The sequence below is a fragment of the Serinus canaria genome, chromosome 2 (assembly GCF_022539315.1).
Source record: "Serinus canaria isolate serCan28SL12 chromosome 2, serCan2020, whole genome shotgun sequence".
Taxonomy (NCBI): domain Eukaryota; kingdom Metazoa; phylum Chordata; class Aves; order Passeriformes; family Fringillidae; genus Serinus; species Serinus canaria.
Genome location: NC_066315.1, coordinates 781948 through 799205, shown reverse-complemented (window position 1 = coordinate 799205; position 17258 = coordinate 781948). Strand labels below are relative to the sequence as shown.

At 52.8% G+C, this 17258-nt stretch overlaps 1 protein-coding gene across 10 annotated transcripts in view; it reads left to right on the top strand.

Annotated features, from left to right (window-relative positions):
- Window positions 1–17258, top strand: part of MAP4 (microtubule associated protein 4) — a 147376-nt gene that overhangs the window by 88901 nt on the left and 41217 nt on the right. For 5 of the 10 annotated variants that reach the window (XM_050971738.1, XM_050971737.1, XM_050971731.1 and 2 more), the window contains exons 8-13: window positions 179–253; window positions 1110–1253; window positions 3105–3971; window positions 4914–5057; window positions 5762–5908; window positions 6954–11420. In XM_050971738.1, coding sequence (XP_050827695.1) covers window positions 179–253; window positions 1110–1253; window positions 3105–3971; window positions 4914–5057; window positions 5762–5908; window positions 6954–11420 — 5844 coding nt within the window. The remainder of the gene's footprint in view (window positions 1–178; window positions 254–1109; window positions 1254–3104; window positions 3972–4913; window positions 5058–5761; window positions 5909–6953; window positions 11421–17258) is intronic. The other 5 variants (XM_050971736.1, XM_050971733.1, XM_050971735.1 and 2 more) reach the window with 5 other exon arrangements.

Here is a 17258-nt window from a genome sequence, read left to right as displayed (position 1 = left end):
ATCTGATGGGAACTCTCACTCCCAATAATCCAGAAAGAACAGAGGTTCTGCTGCCTCTTGCAGAGGGAATTGAAATTCCCTGAGGATGAACCCCAAACCCAGCAGAGTCAAACCTTCCCCTGGGAAAGTCAAAGCCCTGTGGGGTCAGGGCAGGACTGAGTGTGTTTGTTTCCCACAGCCTCTGAAGAATACTGGATGGGGGCTCAGCAGGACATGAAGGGACCAGATACCTCTTTCTTTGTTGAGCCACCAGGTAAAAACCAGTTCTAAGCTGATCTGCAGGCAGTGTTGGCAGAGAGCTCCTGAGCAGCAGAACCAGCTCCTCTCCTTGTCTGCCTCCTCAAGGGACACCAGGCTGGGACAGAGCCACGTGGGAGCTGGCCAAGGACAGCACCGCTTCTGCTGCTTACATCAGTTTAGAATGGAAAATGAGTCTTTGAGGAGTGGGAATGGCTTTAAACTGAAAGAGAGTGGGGTTAGATGGGAGATTGGGAAGGAATTCCTGGCTGGAGGGTGGGCAGGCTCTGGCACAGGGTGCCCAGAGCAGCTGGGGCTGCCCCTGGATCCCTGGCAGTGCCCAAGGCCAGGTTGGACACTGAGGTTTGGAGCAGCCTGGGACAGTGAGAAGTGTCCCTGCCATGGCAGGGGTGGGATTGGGTGATCCTGAAGGTCCCTTCCCACCCAAACCTTTCTGGGATTTTACAGTTGCCTTTAAATTCTGGTCACAGTTAAATCTTTGAAGCTCCACTGGAGCACTATCCCATTGGGAATTTTTGACCCATAATGGATCTTTATTTCTGCGAAGAAGCTGAGAACAGTTTCACCCTGGTGATGGGTAGGAAGTGTTTCTGGAGCTGGGGCTGAGACTGGGAGGGTTTGTTAGCACAACCCTCCCCAGTTTTGCCACTTCTCCTGGGATTCAAGAGTTTTTCTGGGTGCTGCACAAATTACTTTCCTGAGAGTGGGCAATGAGAGCCAATTCTCTCTGAGCTGAGGGGGATTCCCTCCCCGGGGTGGCTGAGGCAGCACCTGGGGGTGTCCCCCCCATGCCAGCAGCTCCATGAGCCGAGGTCTCTCCAGGAGCTGATTCCAGCTGCTTCTGTTCCCAGTGCCCCCTGCAGCTGCAGAAGCCATAAGGACCAGCCTGCCCGAGAGCCCCACGGCAGCAGCAGCCCCTGGGAACGTTCCTGCTGCAGCCCCAGCCCTGCCAGCAGAGGCTGCAGCCACAGAGGGACCCAAGGCTGCAGCTCCAGGTGAGTCCTGCAGCCTGGAGGAGGGGCAGGGGGTGGGAGAACATGGAATTGCCTCTGCTGGGGGAAACACAGCAAGGTGGGAACAGACCTGCTGTGCCTGTAGGTGTGGGAGAAGCAGCAAGCGTGCTCAGTTGTGTCCCAGTCCAGGAGCTGATCCCATGGCTCTTTGCTGTCCCTGCATTTTAGCTCCAGGAGAATCCTAAGGCTGTGGTTATAGCAGAGGGAATGGTTTAGGGGGAAAACCTCCTGAGGTCACCAGGTCCAGCCCTTCCCCAGCACTGCCAGGGCCACCACTGACCCACGACCCCAGGTGCCAGATCTATTCACAAGGACCTTGAACCTGTCCTTTTAAAAGATTCTCTTTAAAAAACCCCATTTTTAACGTATTTATACCCAGACTCATAGTGCCAGTTGTTGTCCAGTTTCCTATTACTTCATTACTCATTTCCCTAATTCTCCAGGGGACATCCATACAGCTTTTAGTATCTATTTACAGTCTTATTCATGTGTAAAATGACAATCTTTATGTTTTCTTTTGGAGAAGATCATGATTAAAAAACCCACAACAAAAGTCAAACCCAAATGAGAGCTGGTGCGTGATGGATCCTTTTGGTTTGGTTTATTAAGATATTTGTGTTACCTAAATGGATCCTTAAGTATCATTTTACAAGGAATTTTTTTTATTTTTCTATTTCTTTCTGACTTCAGTTTAAATATCTAAATTAGATTTCATACATTTTCCACTGGTTGGGGAGGATATTTTTAGATGTGACTCAAAAAATCAGTAGAAGTGTTGTTTTTTGGTCGTCAGCAATAGATGGGAGATGTTCAGGGCCCTGAGCTGCAGGACACAGAGGGTGGGCAGGGCTTGGGGCTGTCGAGATGAGGAGCTGCAGCAGAGAGATCCAATGCTTCTGGCACAGATCATTTGGAAAAGCTTGCCTCTGGAAGCTGAAACATTAAACAAAAACTGACTGAAAAACCTCCTTCAAGGGGATTTTAGGCAAATGGGAGCTTAAATGCAGAGGTTTGATTGTGCTCTGAAGTGACAAATGTTGGTTTGGAGCTACCAGCTCAGTGTTAGGAGATACTGTGAAAAATGAACAAGGCCAATTTGAAGGAATAGAGGGAATTTGGGATTCGTGAGAGGATTTTGTGTCAGGAGTGCCAGAGCTCCTGCTCGAGCACCAACCAAACCCCACCACCAGCACAAACCATCTTTAGAATGAAGTGTGTGGCTTTGGAGGGTGTCAGGACTTTTCCTGCTCTTGGCAAACCTGCTGGGCTCACAGAGGTGAGTCCACATTTTCTGTGTCCTGCAGTAGAGGGAAAACCAGCTTTCCCAGGCAGCTGTGGCTGCCCCATCCCTGGGAGTGTCCCAGGCCAGGATGGAGCAAGCTGGCATGGTGGGAGGTGTCCCTGCCAGGAGAAGGGAGTGGGGCTGGAGCTGGGACACCTTGAAGGTGCCTTGCAGCTCCCGCCATGCTGGGGCTCTGCTGGCTGTGCTCCCTGGCTGGGCTTTGCTGGAATGTGCTCCTGGCAGAGGTTCCAGCAGCTCTGGCCCCCTGCCAGCTGGGTGGCATCAGGCAGCTTTGGCACAGAAGCAATCCATGGCAGCTGCTGCGGGCTGGGAGCAGATGGGAGCCCCACTGCAGCCAGGGGGCACGGGGGGCTGAGCAGGAGAGGCTCGGGGTGCAGCCAGGAGTAGATAAGGACTGGAACACCTGGGTGAGCTGCTGGCAGGGGGAGGAGGAGACACAGGGAGTGAGCCCTGGCTGTTCCCCAGCCACAAAGCAGCAGGTCAGGAGCTTCCACAGGGTTCTCCCTGACCTGTGCCTGTGTTCCTGGCAGGTGCAGCCTCTGTACACACCGCCAGCGCCGCGTCCCTTCCCACGGAGAAAGTTGTGGCTGGCCCTGCTGGAGACACCAAACCTCCCCAAAGTCCTGCAGCAGCAGCAGCAGCAGCCAGCCCTTTCCAGGCCACAGATGGGGGCTTTGCTCCTGCCCCTGAAGCCAGCCCTGCCAAAGGTGTCAATGACGTGTCCGCCCCGGGGACAGAGCTTGGCTTCGCCCCAGCAGCAGATGCTGGATCCCACCATGGGGTGGATTTGGGATTTGCCCCAGCAGCAGGTATGGAGTCCCATCAGGCCATGGATTTGGGATTTGCCCCAGCAGGTATGGAGTCCCACCAAGCCATGGATTTGGGATTTGCCCCAGCAGCAGGTGTGGAGTCCCATCAGACCATGGATTTGGGATTTGCTCCAGCAGCAGGTGTGGAATCTCACCAGAACATGGATTTGGGATTTGCTCCAGCAGCAGGTGTGGAATCTCACCAGACCATGGATTTGGGATTTGCTCCAGCAGCAGGTGTGGAGTCCCACCAGAACATGGATTTGGGGTTTGCCCCGGCAGCAGACACAGAACCTCACCATACCTTGGATTTGGGATTTGCTCCAGCAGCTGATAACAAAGCTCAGCACGTTATGGGCTCTGAGTTTGGCCCAGCAGGAGATGCAGAGTTTGCCCCAGCAGCAGAAGTCAGCCATCACCATGGCCTGGATTCTGGGTTTGCTCCTGCAGCTCCAGCCAAGCCTGTCCCTGCTGTGGATGGTGGGAACGTGGCAGCTCAGCCTGGCCCTGCAGCTGCCCCCAGCATTGCTGTGTCTGGGGAGCTGCTGACATCTGAGGCTGCCCTTCAGCAGGACAAGGCTCCTGCAGGTGAGTGTGCCCAAATCCCAGAGTCCCAGTCACGGGTAATTCGGGTTGGAAAAGGCCTCTGAGGTCAGGGAGCCCAGCATTGGTTGGCTTTGGGTGAAGCAGCTTGAGGAGAGCTCAGCTCTGCTCTCAGGAGACACAGAAAATGCATCACGGGATTCTTCACTTACAAAACATAAAACCAGAGGTTTTTAATGATTTTTAAATTGTCATTGGGCATTCTGAGCAGTGCTGGGTGGTCTGAGGACAGCCATGGAGAGGTGCTGGCTCATCCCTGCTGGTGCTTGGCTCTGTGTCACCACCACCCTCAGCTCTCCCTGAAATCTCCCAGATCCTGTAGAACACAGAGCTGACAAACAGAGCTGCTTGAAAACAATTTCTGAAGAGCCTAAAAGGCTTAGTTGATAATTTTGGGACCTTTCCTTGAGATGACTGTAGGTGCTGAATGCTGGGAAGGGCGTGTTTGGTTTTCCATGTGCAGGTTTTGCTGTGTTGTGTGGATTTCTCCAGGGACACCATCCCTCTGCAGAGAAAACTGCTCTCCAAAATTGTATTTATTTTGTATTTATATTACTAAAATGCAGCAAACAGTCCTGGGCAGAGGCAGCATATGTGGATTGGCTGTGGATGGGGTTGGAGTGAGATATTTTTTCTTACCTTCTAATACTCTTTAGTTTAATGATGAGGATAACTTTCAGAAGAGAAGTTTTAACAAAAAAAACCCACTAGGATGTAGAGACTGAGAGGCCCAGGTGAATGAATGAAAGAGGGAGTGCAAGACAATGCAGGAAGGTAGAAAGATCCTAAAAACCAGATTTTGAAAGTGAGGAAACCCTTCAGTTCCTTACAGAAGATAAAAAATTAGGCGAGGGAGTGAATTTTATCTAATTTAATCTGATCTATATTTAAAACCAGGAATTTTTACTCTTTACATTCTCTTTGCAGAAGCAGCAGCAAAGGTGGAGGCGGAATCCAAAGTCCCAGAAGTTTGTGTGGATCACTCAGAGGAGATGAAGGACAGGAAACCTCCCCCAAGCCCTCGGGAGGAGGAAATTCCCGGGAAAACCAAGCAGCCCCCGGAGGCAGCAGGTGGGAAATGCAGCCAGGGCACAGCTCTGGCACAGCCCCACATGGGCACTGCTGCTGCCCCAGCCAGGGCCAGGCTCCAAAGTGCAGCCCCAGCAGGTTTCCAGTGCCTGCTGACACGGGGCACAGTCACAGGACTCGTCCTTTCCTTCCCCTGCACAGTTGTTGTACCAATGCCTGTCATCGTTTCCCTTTCTGTTTAAAATTTAAATAAAATTAATTACAGAGAGAACTGCTCTCCCTTGTAATTATGCCTTACAAATGAAAACTGGCTGTAATTATGCAGAATGAGGAATGTTGTGGTGGCTGTGTGGATGTATTGGAAGGTATAGATGAATACAAGATGATCAGCATTAGCCAGGGACTCCAGGCTGATAATGGAGCTCATTCTGGATTTGAATTCCCAGTGGGAAGCTGGGATAGTCTGAACTGGGCTGATTACAAAGAGGAAAAAACCCAAACAAACCCTCACCCTGTGCTTAAAAGCTCTGACACAGCCCCTGCTTTGTGCTCTACCTCCACCTTGGCTTGTGCTAAGTGTAAAAGTGCAGCTGAAATGGGATTGTGAGGGGATGAACCAACCATGTCTCATAAACCTCATTCCTGTTAAACACAAAATCAACCCCTTTGCAAGGACTGGGCTTTAGCTGCAGGCTGCCTGTACTCCTGAGACCTGAAGCTTTCTGTTCCTGTCTTTCATGTTGCAGCTGAAGCAAAAGGAGCACTAGGAAATAAAGACCTTCCAGAAAAATCTGCCCCTGCTGAGAATGGTGAGACACAGAAGGAGGAGGCTGAGCACAACCACGTCCAGCACAAAGAACCTCAGGAAGAAAAAACCCTGCAGGAGCCCACAGGTAGGACAGAAATCATGACATAAAAAATAATTCCATTTCCTCATGGAAAGCTCCTCTGGGAACTCTTCACCTTCTGCTCCTGGCTGTGGGGCCACCTGGGCCAGCAGAAATGTCTTTGTGTGGCTCTCAGTGCTCCTGGTGCTGGGCTCACCCTTCCCCTCGGCTCCCTGCCCTCTCCAAGGCTCTTTGCCCTCCCCATTCAGACTCAAACCCCACTCCCTGTGCTCTGAGTGCTTTATCACTGGGACTGGCTCACAGCTGTGCTGGGGGACTGCAGAGCTCCCATCTCTGCCATCAGCACTGCCTTTTATTTTGGTGTTGAAAAGGACTGTTAATTCTCATGAGGATATTCCCAGGGAGGATCTCCTTCCCAACTGAGCTGTGCAATTGCCAAAGGAAGATGGGATTTTCTCCTGCTCCACTGACCCAGCCTCCAGAGGGGCTGGTGCTGCTCACACTTGGTGTGGAGGAGGATTTGTGGGCCAGGGCTGAGTGACAAACTGCTGCTCTCCTCACCCCCTGAGGGATCCCCAGGGACACAGCAGGTGACCCTGGGACAGAGGCTCTGCCTCCCCCTGCTTCCTCCCTGGCTGCTGGGGAAACTTGGCTCTCTTGCCCCCATCTCTCTTCCCATCTTCCCACTAAACTTCTGTTTTCCCACTCTGGAAGGATGCCAGCTAGAGATATAAAAAGGCTCTCTCTGATCTTGTCTTGCTGAGACAAAATGGATCCTTAATGCATTTTTAAAAAGCAATGGCACATCCTTGCAAGAACTGGTGCTTTTTGGTGGGGTCAGAGCCTGTGGCAGACTTGTGTTTAAATAGCACTGGTGGATGGATTTGGGGTAGATCACACAGGTGTTGGGGTAAATACCTACCCCAGCCCTCCTGAGGTGGCTCTGGTGTGGTTCCAGTGCTGGGAAATCCTGCACATCTGCCTGTAGGGCCTGTTTGAGAGGGCTGCAGCCACATAGAGAATATATTTATTATTTCTTTTATCAAGCAAATAGTGGCCTTGATGTTTGAGCAGGCTTCCTGTATTCCAGGTCTTCCCACTGCACAAGTCAGGCAAGCTCCCAAATCCAGGGACCGTGGGTTTGGCAGAGCAAAACCTGCCCCAGTGCCTCTCACAGATGTGCCAGAGGAGCATCCTGTAGGTGTCCCACAGCAGAAGAGTCCTGAGCCCAGAGCAGACCCCTGTTCCACAGTGGAGCTTGGCTGTGGTGCTGGAGCATCCCCTCGCTCTAGGGTTCCTCACAAAAAGGCCACCAATGTCCCCACGGAGCCTGTGGAGAGCTGCAGAGATCCCCCCCAGGAAAACTGGGATTTGGAAGGTGCCATGGTGAAGAAAAAGAAAAAGAAACCAAAGCAAAGGAGAAACCAGCTGCCAAGAGGGATGGAGTTCTGGGATGAGAATGGAACAGCCTCCAGAGGTGCCAGGAGTGCTCCCTCTGGGGGGGAGTGGCAGAACCCAGCCGTGTGTCCTGGAACACCCCCTGGAAGCAGAGCTCTGGATGTGCCACAGCATGCTAAAATCACAGCTGGGAGTCATATCCTGGAGGAGAAAAACACCTTCCCTGTGCCAGCCCCTGGACAGCAGGGCCCAGAATGCAGCGTGCTGGACGGCAGCCCCAGGGAGGAGATGGAGCCAGAGGGAAGGAGAGGGGCCAGCTGGATGCTGGGATCCAAGGGCCAAAGCAGAGAGGTTCCCTCAGAGCAGGTGGGCAGGGCTGAGGTGCAGGAACCTGCTGCAGCCAAGGGAGCCAGCAAGGCTGTGGAGACAGACTTCCCCAGGAAAAATGAGAAGAGGGAGGACAAGGAGTCAAAAGATGCCAAGAAGGTCAATCTGAGCGAATCAGGAGCTCCCTTACAGACCAAAGCTTTGGAATTGCCCCTGTCCCATGAAAACAAGGAGCCCAAATCCCCTTCTCCAGGGCAGGAAGCACCCGGTGACTCTGTCCAGCAGCCTTCCCTGGAAACAGCAGCCAAGAAAAAGTGGGAAAAAAGCAAAGGGCTTGAAAAGGAGTCCCTCAAACAGCCTCACCTGGAGGCTGCAGCCCTGCACAAGCTCCCAGCAGAGCCAAAGGCAGCTGGAGAAAGTGCAGGAGGGTCAGAGGGAGGACTGAGGAGCCCAGCAGATGCTCCTGGAGCTCCTGTTCCAGTTCCACCAGAACCTGGGGAAGTTCCAGCTGGGCAGGGCAGGGCCCAGGGTGCTCCCAAACATCCCAGCCCTGGTGAGGCAGGGGGCAGGGGGGTGGCAGCAGATCCAAAGCAAGGGAAAGGAATCCCTGGTTGTGAGCAGCAGGCTGGGACAGAGCCCAGCCTGGCACACAGCACGGACAGGCCAAAGAAGAAGCGCAGTGAAGGGAAAGGGAAAAGAATGAAAAGCTGCTCAGAGCAGATGATGCTCTCAGAGGATGGAGGCAAATTCACTGATGGAGGGAGGACAGATGAGGCTGGGAAGGAAACAGTTTATCCTGAAAATGGCCAGGCTGTTCCTGGCAGAGAACACCCCTCGGCCAGCACTGCACAGACCTGTCCTGCAGACAAGCCCAAAAAAAGAGGCAGCGATGGAAGGAGCAAAAAAGGGGAAAGGAGCTTTTTCCAGCAGCCTTTCCTTGAGAATAAGATGGACTCAGGGAGTTTTTCTGAGGGAGCTGATAAGGTGAAGGAGGGCAGTGACAGGGACAGAGAGCAGGGCTGTGTCCCTGCTGGGGGCTTGCAGGAAAATGGAGCTAAAATGCAAAGGCCAATTGAGCTGGGACAGGAGAAACCGAAAGAAGATGTGAGGAAAGGTGAAACAGCTGATTTGGGAGCTTTAGACCAAGCTTTGCTGCTGGAGAAGAGCAGAGAGGGAGCCAAAAATCCTGCTGTGGCTGCCACCATCAGCCCCACAGAGCAGGTGGGTTTGGCTGGGAAAGGCAGAGAGGCCGGAGGTGCTGGGCTCAGCTCGGATGTGCCAGTGCTGGCAGAGAAAGCCAGGAAGAGGAGCAGTGATGGGAGAAGGAAACAGGCTGAGAAAAGCCCCTCTGGGCAGGCAGCTGTCCTGGGGGCTGGGGGGGAAGGCAGGCAGGAGCAGGTGGCTGGAGGCAGGAAGGAAATGAGCTTGGCTGAGCAGAAGGGGCCTGGTTTGCAAAGAGAGAGGCTGGAAGAAGAGCTGGGGAAGCCCAAAATCCAGGGAGGCACTGGGAGCTTCTCTGAGCAGCCAAATCTTTCAGGCCATAAAGCAGAAACTTCAAAGGCAGAAATAGGGAAAGGAAACTTGGACACTAAGGAAGCTTGGCCTGTAAATAAAGGGAAGGAAGCAGATAAATCCCCAGGGCACAGGGCAGGGATGCACAGTCCCACCAGGGAGCTGGGCATGGACAAGCCCAAGGGTAAAAACAGAGATGGGAAAGGCAAAAAGGCTGAGCACAGTCCTGAGCTGCAGCCAGGTGTCTTCCCTGCAGTGGGACATGTTCAACAAACTCAGTCTGAGAAGGGCAAAGAGAATTCCAGCACTCCAGAGGTGCTGCTGGGTCACCTGCCTGATCCTGCCAAGGGACAGGCTCCTGCTCTGCCTCTGGAGCCAGGGAATTCACACACAGGTGGGGAAGAGAAGCACAGAAAGGGGGAGCCTGACCCACAGCAGCCTTTTCTGCTGGAGCAGAAAGCAGGAGCAGGGATGTTTCCTCCTGCTGGCCTGGAGATCAGGGATAGACTTGAGGCAGGAGGTGCCAGTCCTTGCAGCAGGAATAAAAGTCCTATTCCAGAGCATCCAGCAGTGTCAGATCCCAGCCTGGCCCCAGTCACTGAGAGATCTAAAAAGAGGGGCTATGATGGAAGCAGTAAAAAGGCTAAAAATGCCTCCAGGCAGCCTGTTCCTCTGGAGGCAGAACCAGACAGGAGTGAGGCACAGCCTGCCGTGGGAGCGGGGCTGGAATGTGGGGTGGAAGACACAGATCTTGTAGATGAAAACAGAAACATTAAAAACTTTCCCACTGGCCCTCAAAGACTTGGGAATAATAAAGGAAGTGACTTCAAATCCATGTCTCAGACCCCAGCAAGTGGCCCTGGGGATGGGGGTGATGCTCCCTGTGGCCTCCCAAAGCAGGGAGAGGGGGGTGCAGGGACTGGGGGCCTTCCTCCTCCTCCTCCTCCTCCTCCTCCTCCTCCTCTGGGAGCAGTGGCAGAGAAAAGCAGCAAAAAGCCTGGAGCTGGTGCTAAGAAGGAAATGCAGACCCAGAGATCTCCTGAGCAGCCCAAAGAACCTGGCAAAGAGGTTTCCCAGGAAGGTGGGAAGAGCAGAGAGGCTGGTTCCCAGGGTGGCCAGCTCGAGGACAAAAGTCACCTTTGTCCTGTGGCAAAGGTGGATGATAAAGAAATAAAACCCACTGATCCAAAGGGGGATGATAAAGAAATAAAACCCACTGATCCAAAGGGGGATGATAAAGAAATAAAACCCACTGATCCAAAGCACAACACTGCCAAGGCTCCCTCAGAGCTTCCTCATGAGGCAGCAGATCCAAAACACAGAGCAGCCTCTGGAGCTGCTGAGGGGACTGGGGGATCAGAGGCCACCATGTCCTGTGCAGAGAAGGGCACAAGGATGTCCCCAGCCCCTGCAGGGACACCTGGCAGCACAGGGAAGTCCCCAGCCCCTGCAGGGACACCTGGCAGCACAAGGAGCTGCTCTCCAGCCATGTCCCAGGCTGTGCCAGGAGCTGGCAAGGACAGGAAGGCTGGAGGGGCTGAGCAGGGCAGGGACATGAGGAATGAGCAGAGCTCACCCCAACAGCAGGGAACTGAGCCTGAGGCTGCTGGGACAGCTGCCCAAACTACCCAAAAACAGCGCAGGGAGAACAAAAAAGGTCCCTGTCAGCCTGCAGAGGAGGGCCCTGCTCTCCTGAAGGATGATGCTCCTCATGCTGGGGAGGTTCTCCTGAAGGATGCTCCAGTGTCCAAGTCTGAGGGGGATAAACCTCAAGAGAAAACCAAGGAAAAGGATTCTCAAACCAAAACCAAAGAAAAGGAGTCTCAGGACACAAATAAAGAAGGAGAAACTCAAAATACAACCAGAGAAAAGGAATCTCAAGACATAACCAAAGAGAAGGAATCTCAAGAAGAAAAGGAGTCTCAGGACACAACAAAAGAAAAGAAATCACAAGAAGTAACTAAAGAAAAGGAATTTCAGAACACAACTAAAGAGAAAGAATCTCAAGAAATAACTAAAGAGAAGGAATCTCAAGACACAGCCAAAGAAAAGGAATCTCAGGACACAACTAAAGAGAAGGAATCTCAAGACACAGCCAAAGAAAAGGAATCTCAGGACACAACTAAAGAGAAGGAATCTCGAGCCCCAGCTAAAGAGACAGAAGAAGAACGTGAGCAGAAAGTGGTGAAAGAGGCAAAGAAAGAGAGAGTGAAGGCAGCAGAGCAGCTCAAGGGCTACATGAGACCCACCAAGGCCCGGGGGGTGCCAGCCCTGGTGCCAGCCCTGGCGGGCAGAGCCGTGCCCCGGCGGCCGGACAGAGGTGTGTGTGTGCCCAGGGCCTGCTGCCTGTCCTGCCCTGGCATGAGCCCCAGTGGGCATCCCAGTGTGGCATGAGGGGTGCTGGCTGCTCTCAGGGGCTGCTGGGGCTGCTTGCCTGGCTCACAGGGCTCATCCCAAAGGCAGAGCTGGCAGCTCGCTGCGAGTGCCAGGCTCTGCCTTGGGCTCAGCCATGGGGACTGAGTTTCAGCTGGTGTGGAGGGTTTGGGTGCAGCTGGCCCTGAGCTGGGGTGTGACAGTGTCCCCTGACCCTGCTCAGGGATGGAGGATGCCAGGGGCAGGGAATGTTCTGGGTCCCTGCTGTTGGCAGGGCTTGGCTTTATCCCACCTCAGACCAACTGCATCCCCTTCTCCTCCTGCAGTTGGTTTGGCTTGAGCCTCCTCGAGCCTCTTCATCCACAAAATGTGCTTCCTTCTAAGATCAAAACCTTTTCCAAAGCAGCTCTAACAAAACAATGGTGGGACTGATGTAAATTTTGGGACTTTTTCCCTCTTAGGAGACTTTGGATGGGCTGGTCAGCATCCAGGGCTGGGCACCCTGGCTGTTCCCCAGGGAGCAAGGTCCCTGTGCTCATAGGAAATGAGCTGGAATTCATCCCACAGAACTGAATCTAGCTCTTAGAAATTTTGAAATATGGCTAGAGATGAAATTACCAACATTCTTGTTCTTGTGCTCATTCTAAAGCTTCCTCAGAAAGAGTTGTTACCTCTGTGAGCCTGCTCTGCCGAGGTGGGTGGGGAGTGTATCCCTGCCCTCAGGTGCTCTCCATTTGTGCCTTGTCATCAGGCATGGAAGTTTGCTGCTGTTCCTGCAGAGTTTCTTGCTGCCAGTTTGCATGATGCAGCCACTAACTCACCAGACCCCGAGCTCCAGAGTGCCTTAACATGCTGCTCAGGTTTTTGAGAGGTTTTGTAATTTTAATGAGTGTTGCATAACCTGAAGTAGTTCTATTTTAGTGGAAGTGGTGTTCTCTGCATGAACTTGTGCCTGCAGAAGTGATGCTCTTTGGTGCATGATGCAACAAAACAAAGGGAAAGCTGAAGGCAGCATCTTTTACAAAACCAACATTTCTTCCAAGCCTTTCCATTGTCTGCCAGGAGTTTTGGAAGGAAAAGCTCCTCCTGAATATCTTGCACAGGTAACGCTGCAGGGACTGGAGGAGTCCTGGCTCAGAGTAGCACTGCAGCCTGTGAGTAAGTTGGCACAAACTTTGCACCTGGAAGTTGTTCTGATGTCAGTTTACTCAGGGCTTTGATAACCTTCCATTGCTTTCCTCCTTCCAACGCTTTGCAGAGTCAGCAGTTGGTTTGTTGGGGTTTTTAGGAGGAGCTCAGAATGCCCAGCTCTGAATTCCCCCAGAGGGTGCTGGGCACTGCCCAGGCTCCTCAGAGAGTGGGCACCTTCCCAACCCTGCCAGAGCTCCAGGAGGGTTTGGACAGCGCTCTCAGGGATGCACAGGGTGGGATTTTGGGGTGTCTGTGCAGAGCAGGAGTTGGATCAATGATCCCTGTGGGTCCCCTCAGCTCAGGAACTTCCAGGGCTGAGCTTCTTTTGGAGCTGCTGGTGCTGTGTTCCCACAGCAGCTGAAGGTGCTTTGCCATCCCAGAGGCCCAGGATCGTTATGGGTGGAGTCCTGTGCCCAATCCCAGCCTTGTCCCCAGCCCAGAGCCCTGAGTGCCACCTCCAGGAGTTCCAGGGATGGGCACTCCAGACCTCCCTGGGCAGCCCCTGCCCACAAATCCAGATCCATGACTGAGGCTTTTGTCTCCATTTCCATCTGTGCTGGCCCTTCCTGCACCAGCTGTTCCAGAGCTGCAAACACCCCCAGGGCCTGGCTGGGTCCTTCAGTTGGCACAAGTGGAGTGGAAGTGCCTGGAGGGGGAAATCACACCCCAGTGGCACCGAGCTGAGCCCAGCACTCAGCGAGGGGAGAGAGGCTGACATCCCTGGCCAGGTGACTGTGCTTGTTCATGACAGAGATCAGGGAATTGTTCAGGTTGGAAAGCCCAGCCTTTAACCCCAGCACTGCCAGGGCCATCCCTGACCCACATTCCCCCTGCCACATCCACACGTTTTTGACCGTTTCCAGGGCTGGTTTTGGCAGCACTCCCCTGGGAGGGCTGCAGGGATCCAGGAGATCTCTGTGAAGTCCAGGTGTCACAGGGACCCTGTGTCCCCTCCACGTGCCAGTTTGTGCTCCTGGTCTGTAACAATGGGGTGCTCAGGGGGTTTGCCTTTAGCTATTGCCACACCTTGGCCAACATCTCACCTGTGACTGTCAGGCAGGACTGGGAGGTTCCTGCTCCACACCTGATATCCTCACAGGATCCTGGAATGGTCTGGGTTGGGAGGGACCTTAAAGAGCACCCAGTGCCACTCCTGCCATGGCAGGGACACCTCCCACTGTCCAAGGCTGCTCCAAGCCCTGCCCAGCCTGGCCTTGGGCACTGCCAGGGATCCAAGGGCAGCCCCAGCTGCTCTGGGAATTCCATCCCAGCCCCTCCCCACCCTCCCAGCCAGGAATTCCCAATTCCCACTCTCCCATCCATCCCTGCCCTCTGGCAGTGGGAGCCATTCCCTGGGTCCTGTCCCTCCATCCCTTGTCCCCAGTCCCTTTCCATCTTTCTTTCCCCTGGTGGGCAGGCAGTGATTTACCCCCATTTTAAGCATTTTGGAGGACCTCCTGTTGAAGTTCAGTGATGAATCTCTCTAGCCAGGCTCCCATGTCCTACACTGTGTGTTCCAGGATAACAGGATGCTTCCCTGAAAACATCAGCTCCTTTCTGTGCTGCTAAAATCAGTGCCAGGGTTGGTGCAGCTCCCTCGGGAGTCATGGCAACTGTGATGCTGCAGATCCCTCTCTCTGACAGGAGTTGGATCCATCTCCTGTAAATTAGGCCTTGCACACTTGTGTAATTTTATTTTTTTTCTATTTTTGACTGTGCAGCTTAAGGAGCATTGGCTGTAAGGCTGATTGTGCAGTTCTTAAATTTAATCCCTTATCCCTCTTTTGGGTTTATTTCAGCTTCTCATTGTTGTCGTTGCCATTGGAAAAACTGCCCCAGAGCCTCCTGGAAAATTATTTTATACCTTTTAATGTCAGGAGCTGATAACAGAAACACCACGGGCATTATCAGCCTTTACAATGTGGCTGAACCTTTGTGGTGCCTCTTGTGTGAATTAAAACTCAATTTGGGAATTGGAGGTGACAGTCAGGGTCCTCAGTTCTGAACTTCCAAGGAGGTGCTGGGTGCTGGGGAGTGGTTAAGGGGAGAATGATGGAAAGTTTTTACTGGGCCAGGGTTGGGCTGTTGGATTCTGATCTGCTGCTGACATCCCCCTTCCCTCTGCTCCTCAAGCTCTATTTCAAAGAGAGACTGGCAGAAGATTTTTTTTTTTCAATCTGTCCTTGAAGAATAGTCGATTTTAGAAAAAGAAATTAATTTGTTTCAGTGTTTGGGGGCTGTATCCTCTTAGAGATTTTGATTTGCATAAGCTGTTCAGCCCAGGGCCAGCTCTGCAGCCGAGTGCTCATTGCACAACCACCCTGTGGTGCTGACAGTCTGCTCCTGAATTCCTGAATGGGGGCTGGGGGCTGCTGGAGTGCTCATCTCATGCCTGGATCCCTCTTTCCTCCCATCCGTCCCCATCCCTGTGGCTGCCTCCTGTCCCCAGCCCGTGCCAGGCTGTCGTGCTGCCCATTGCCACAGTCACCCTGTCAGATGCAGGGCAGATTTCTCAACAGTTTGTGTGCAAATCAAATCCATTTAAAAGCAAGAAATGCCCATCCCTGTCTAATGACAGGATTTGCTTTGCTTTTGCAGCCACAGTGAAGCTCTTGCTGTAAATATTTTCTTTTCCTGCCTGGTTTCCATTATTTTAAGTGGGTCTAGCATTTGCACAGTAACCTTTCAGTCATACCCTGTTTGTAGCTCTCCTGTGGGACCCCAAACTGTAATTGGGTTTGTCTGACAGGAATTCATCAGCTGATTAACGCTGTGTTAATCAGGGCAGGGGCTGAAGGATGTGGAAGTGCAGCCAGTCATCCTGAGATCATCAGCACCCATGCAGTTGTGTGCAGGAGCTGGTAATGACAGAGGTGCTCTAATAATGCTTTAGAAATGCTCAGAGTCATCATATTGCAGGCTGTGCATTAATTAAAGGCCTGTTAGTTATCCCAGGGGGTGTGTGAGGGACACCCACGTGGTGTCACCAGGCAGTTCTGGCAGTGTCACACGGCTTTGAGCCCCTTGGCCCTGGGCTGCTCTCCTGCCTTTGGCCCTGCTGTGACTGGTTCAGCTGGAACAGAAGGCTTTGGGGAGGTGTTGCTTCTGTCCCTGGTTAAAAACTGAGCTGAGCTTACAGGATGTTTTTCCAGAGGTGCAGCTCTGCAGTGCTGGGTGCTCAGGGGCCTCTGATCCAACAGGATCACAGAATCCCTGAATGGTTTGTGTTGGAAGGAAGCTCAGACCTCATCCAGTGCCACCCCTTCCATGGCAGGGACACCTCTCACTATCCCAGGCTGCTCCCAGCCCTGTCCAGCCTGGCCTTGGGCACTGCCAGGGATCCAGGGGCAGCCACAGCTGCTCTGGGCACCCTCCCCACCCTTCCAGGCAGGAATTCCTGGGCAATATCCCACCTGAATCCCCCCTCCCTGTCCTGCCCCACCCCACAGCTCTGTGCTCTCTCGAGGTTGCCCAGAGCTGCTGATCCCACTGCAGATGCCCCTGGTTTCCCCCAGCTCCTTTCCCACCCTGCTGCAGCAGTTCTGGTTCCTCTCCAGCGGATGCAGCCGTGCCCAGCTCTCCCTTGGAGCTGGTCCTTGGTCAGCCTTCCTGAGGTTGATTTCCTTCCTTTATTTTATGTTCCTGCTCATCCTTGACTCTCAGATTTTCAAGAAAAGCTGGGAGCGAAACAAATCCGCTTCTGGCTGCAGAGTCTGCCAGGCTGAGGCTGCTGACCACATTTCCTTAGTGGTGCTGTGTAACTTTCTGGGAAATCTGAATTCCAGACCTCTTTCCCTGGCTGATGTTGCCAGTCTGTGGCTTGTGCATCATTTGGTGAACTTTGTGTTGCCTGTGCTCGGTTTCCACTATGAAATATCCCCACAATGAACAAATACTGAGTTGGAAACACTCTGAGTGTGTTTGATTGCTGGGTTTGGCTGATCTCTGGTTTTTGATGTAAATTCTAAAGCAGGATTTGATCTGTAAATGACCCGTCCTATAAAACATGAGGTTGTCTTTAAGGTTTGTACAACTCCACACCTTTGCAATGTTGACCTTATAGTGCAAGGTTTTGATAGTCAGAATCCCAAATATTCCAGTTTTATCCTTCAGCCTGGCTTCTTGCAGCCTGTGGGAAGAAGTGAGGCATGAGTTGAGCAGGGCTGGTTCCACAACCCCATGTGTGTGTGTGTGTGTGTGTGTGTGAGCACAGGGGGCAGGGTGTGTAAATCCCAGGTTCCTGGGCACACAGAGCATGTCCTCGTGGCTCTGCTCGCTCTGATTGCTGTTCTTGCTAATAACTCTTAATTAGAGACCACACCAACCACGCTGGCACCGAGGAGCTCATCATCCTGGAAAGTGATGTTGCCTTAGAAACCAGTGCAAGAGGCTGAACAGAAACGATTGTGTTAGATTAAAGCAAAAAAAACCCAGAGCATTAGCAGGGATAAGTAATAGCTTCGGGAGTGAAGCAAAAATAGAAGCACTAGGCTGATTCATCTGCTGAGGCTGGGAGGCTGCAGATTGGGTACCAGAGCTGACGTGGGATGTAGTGATCTCCGCCTGCTCTGGGGACTGGCACAGCCCAGCTCCA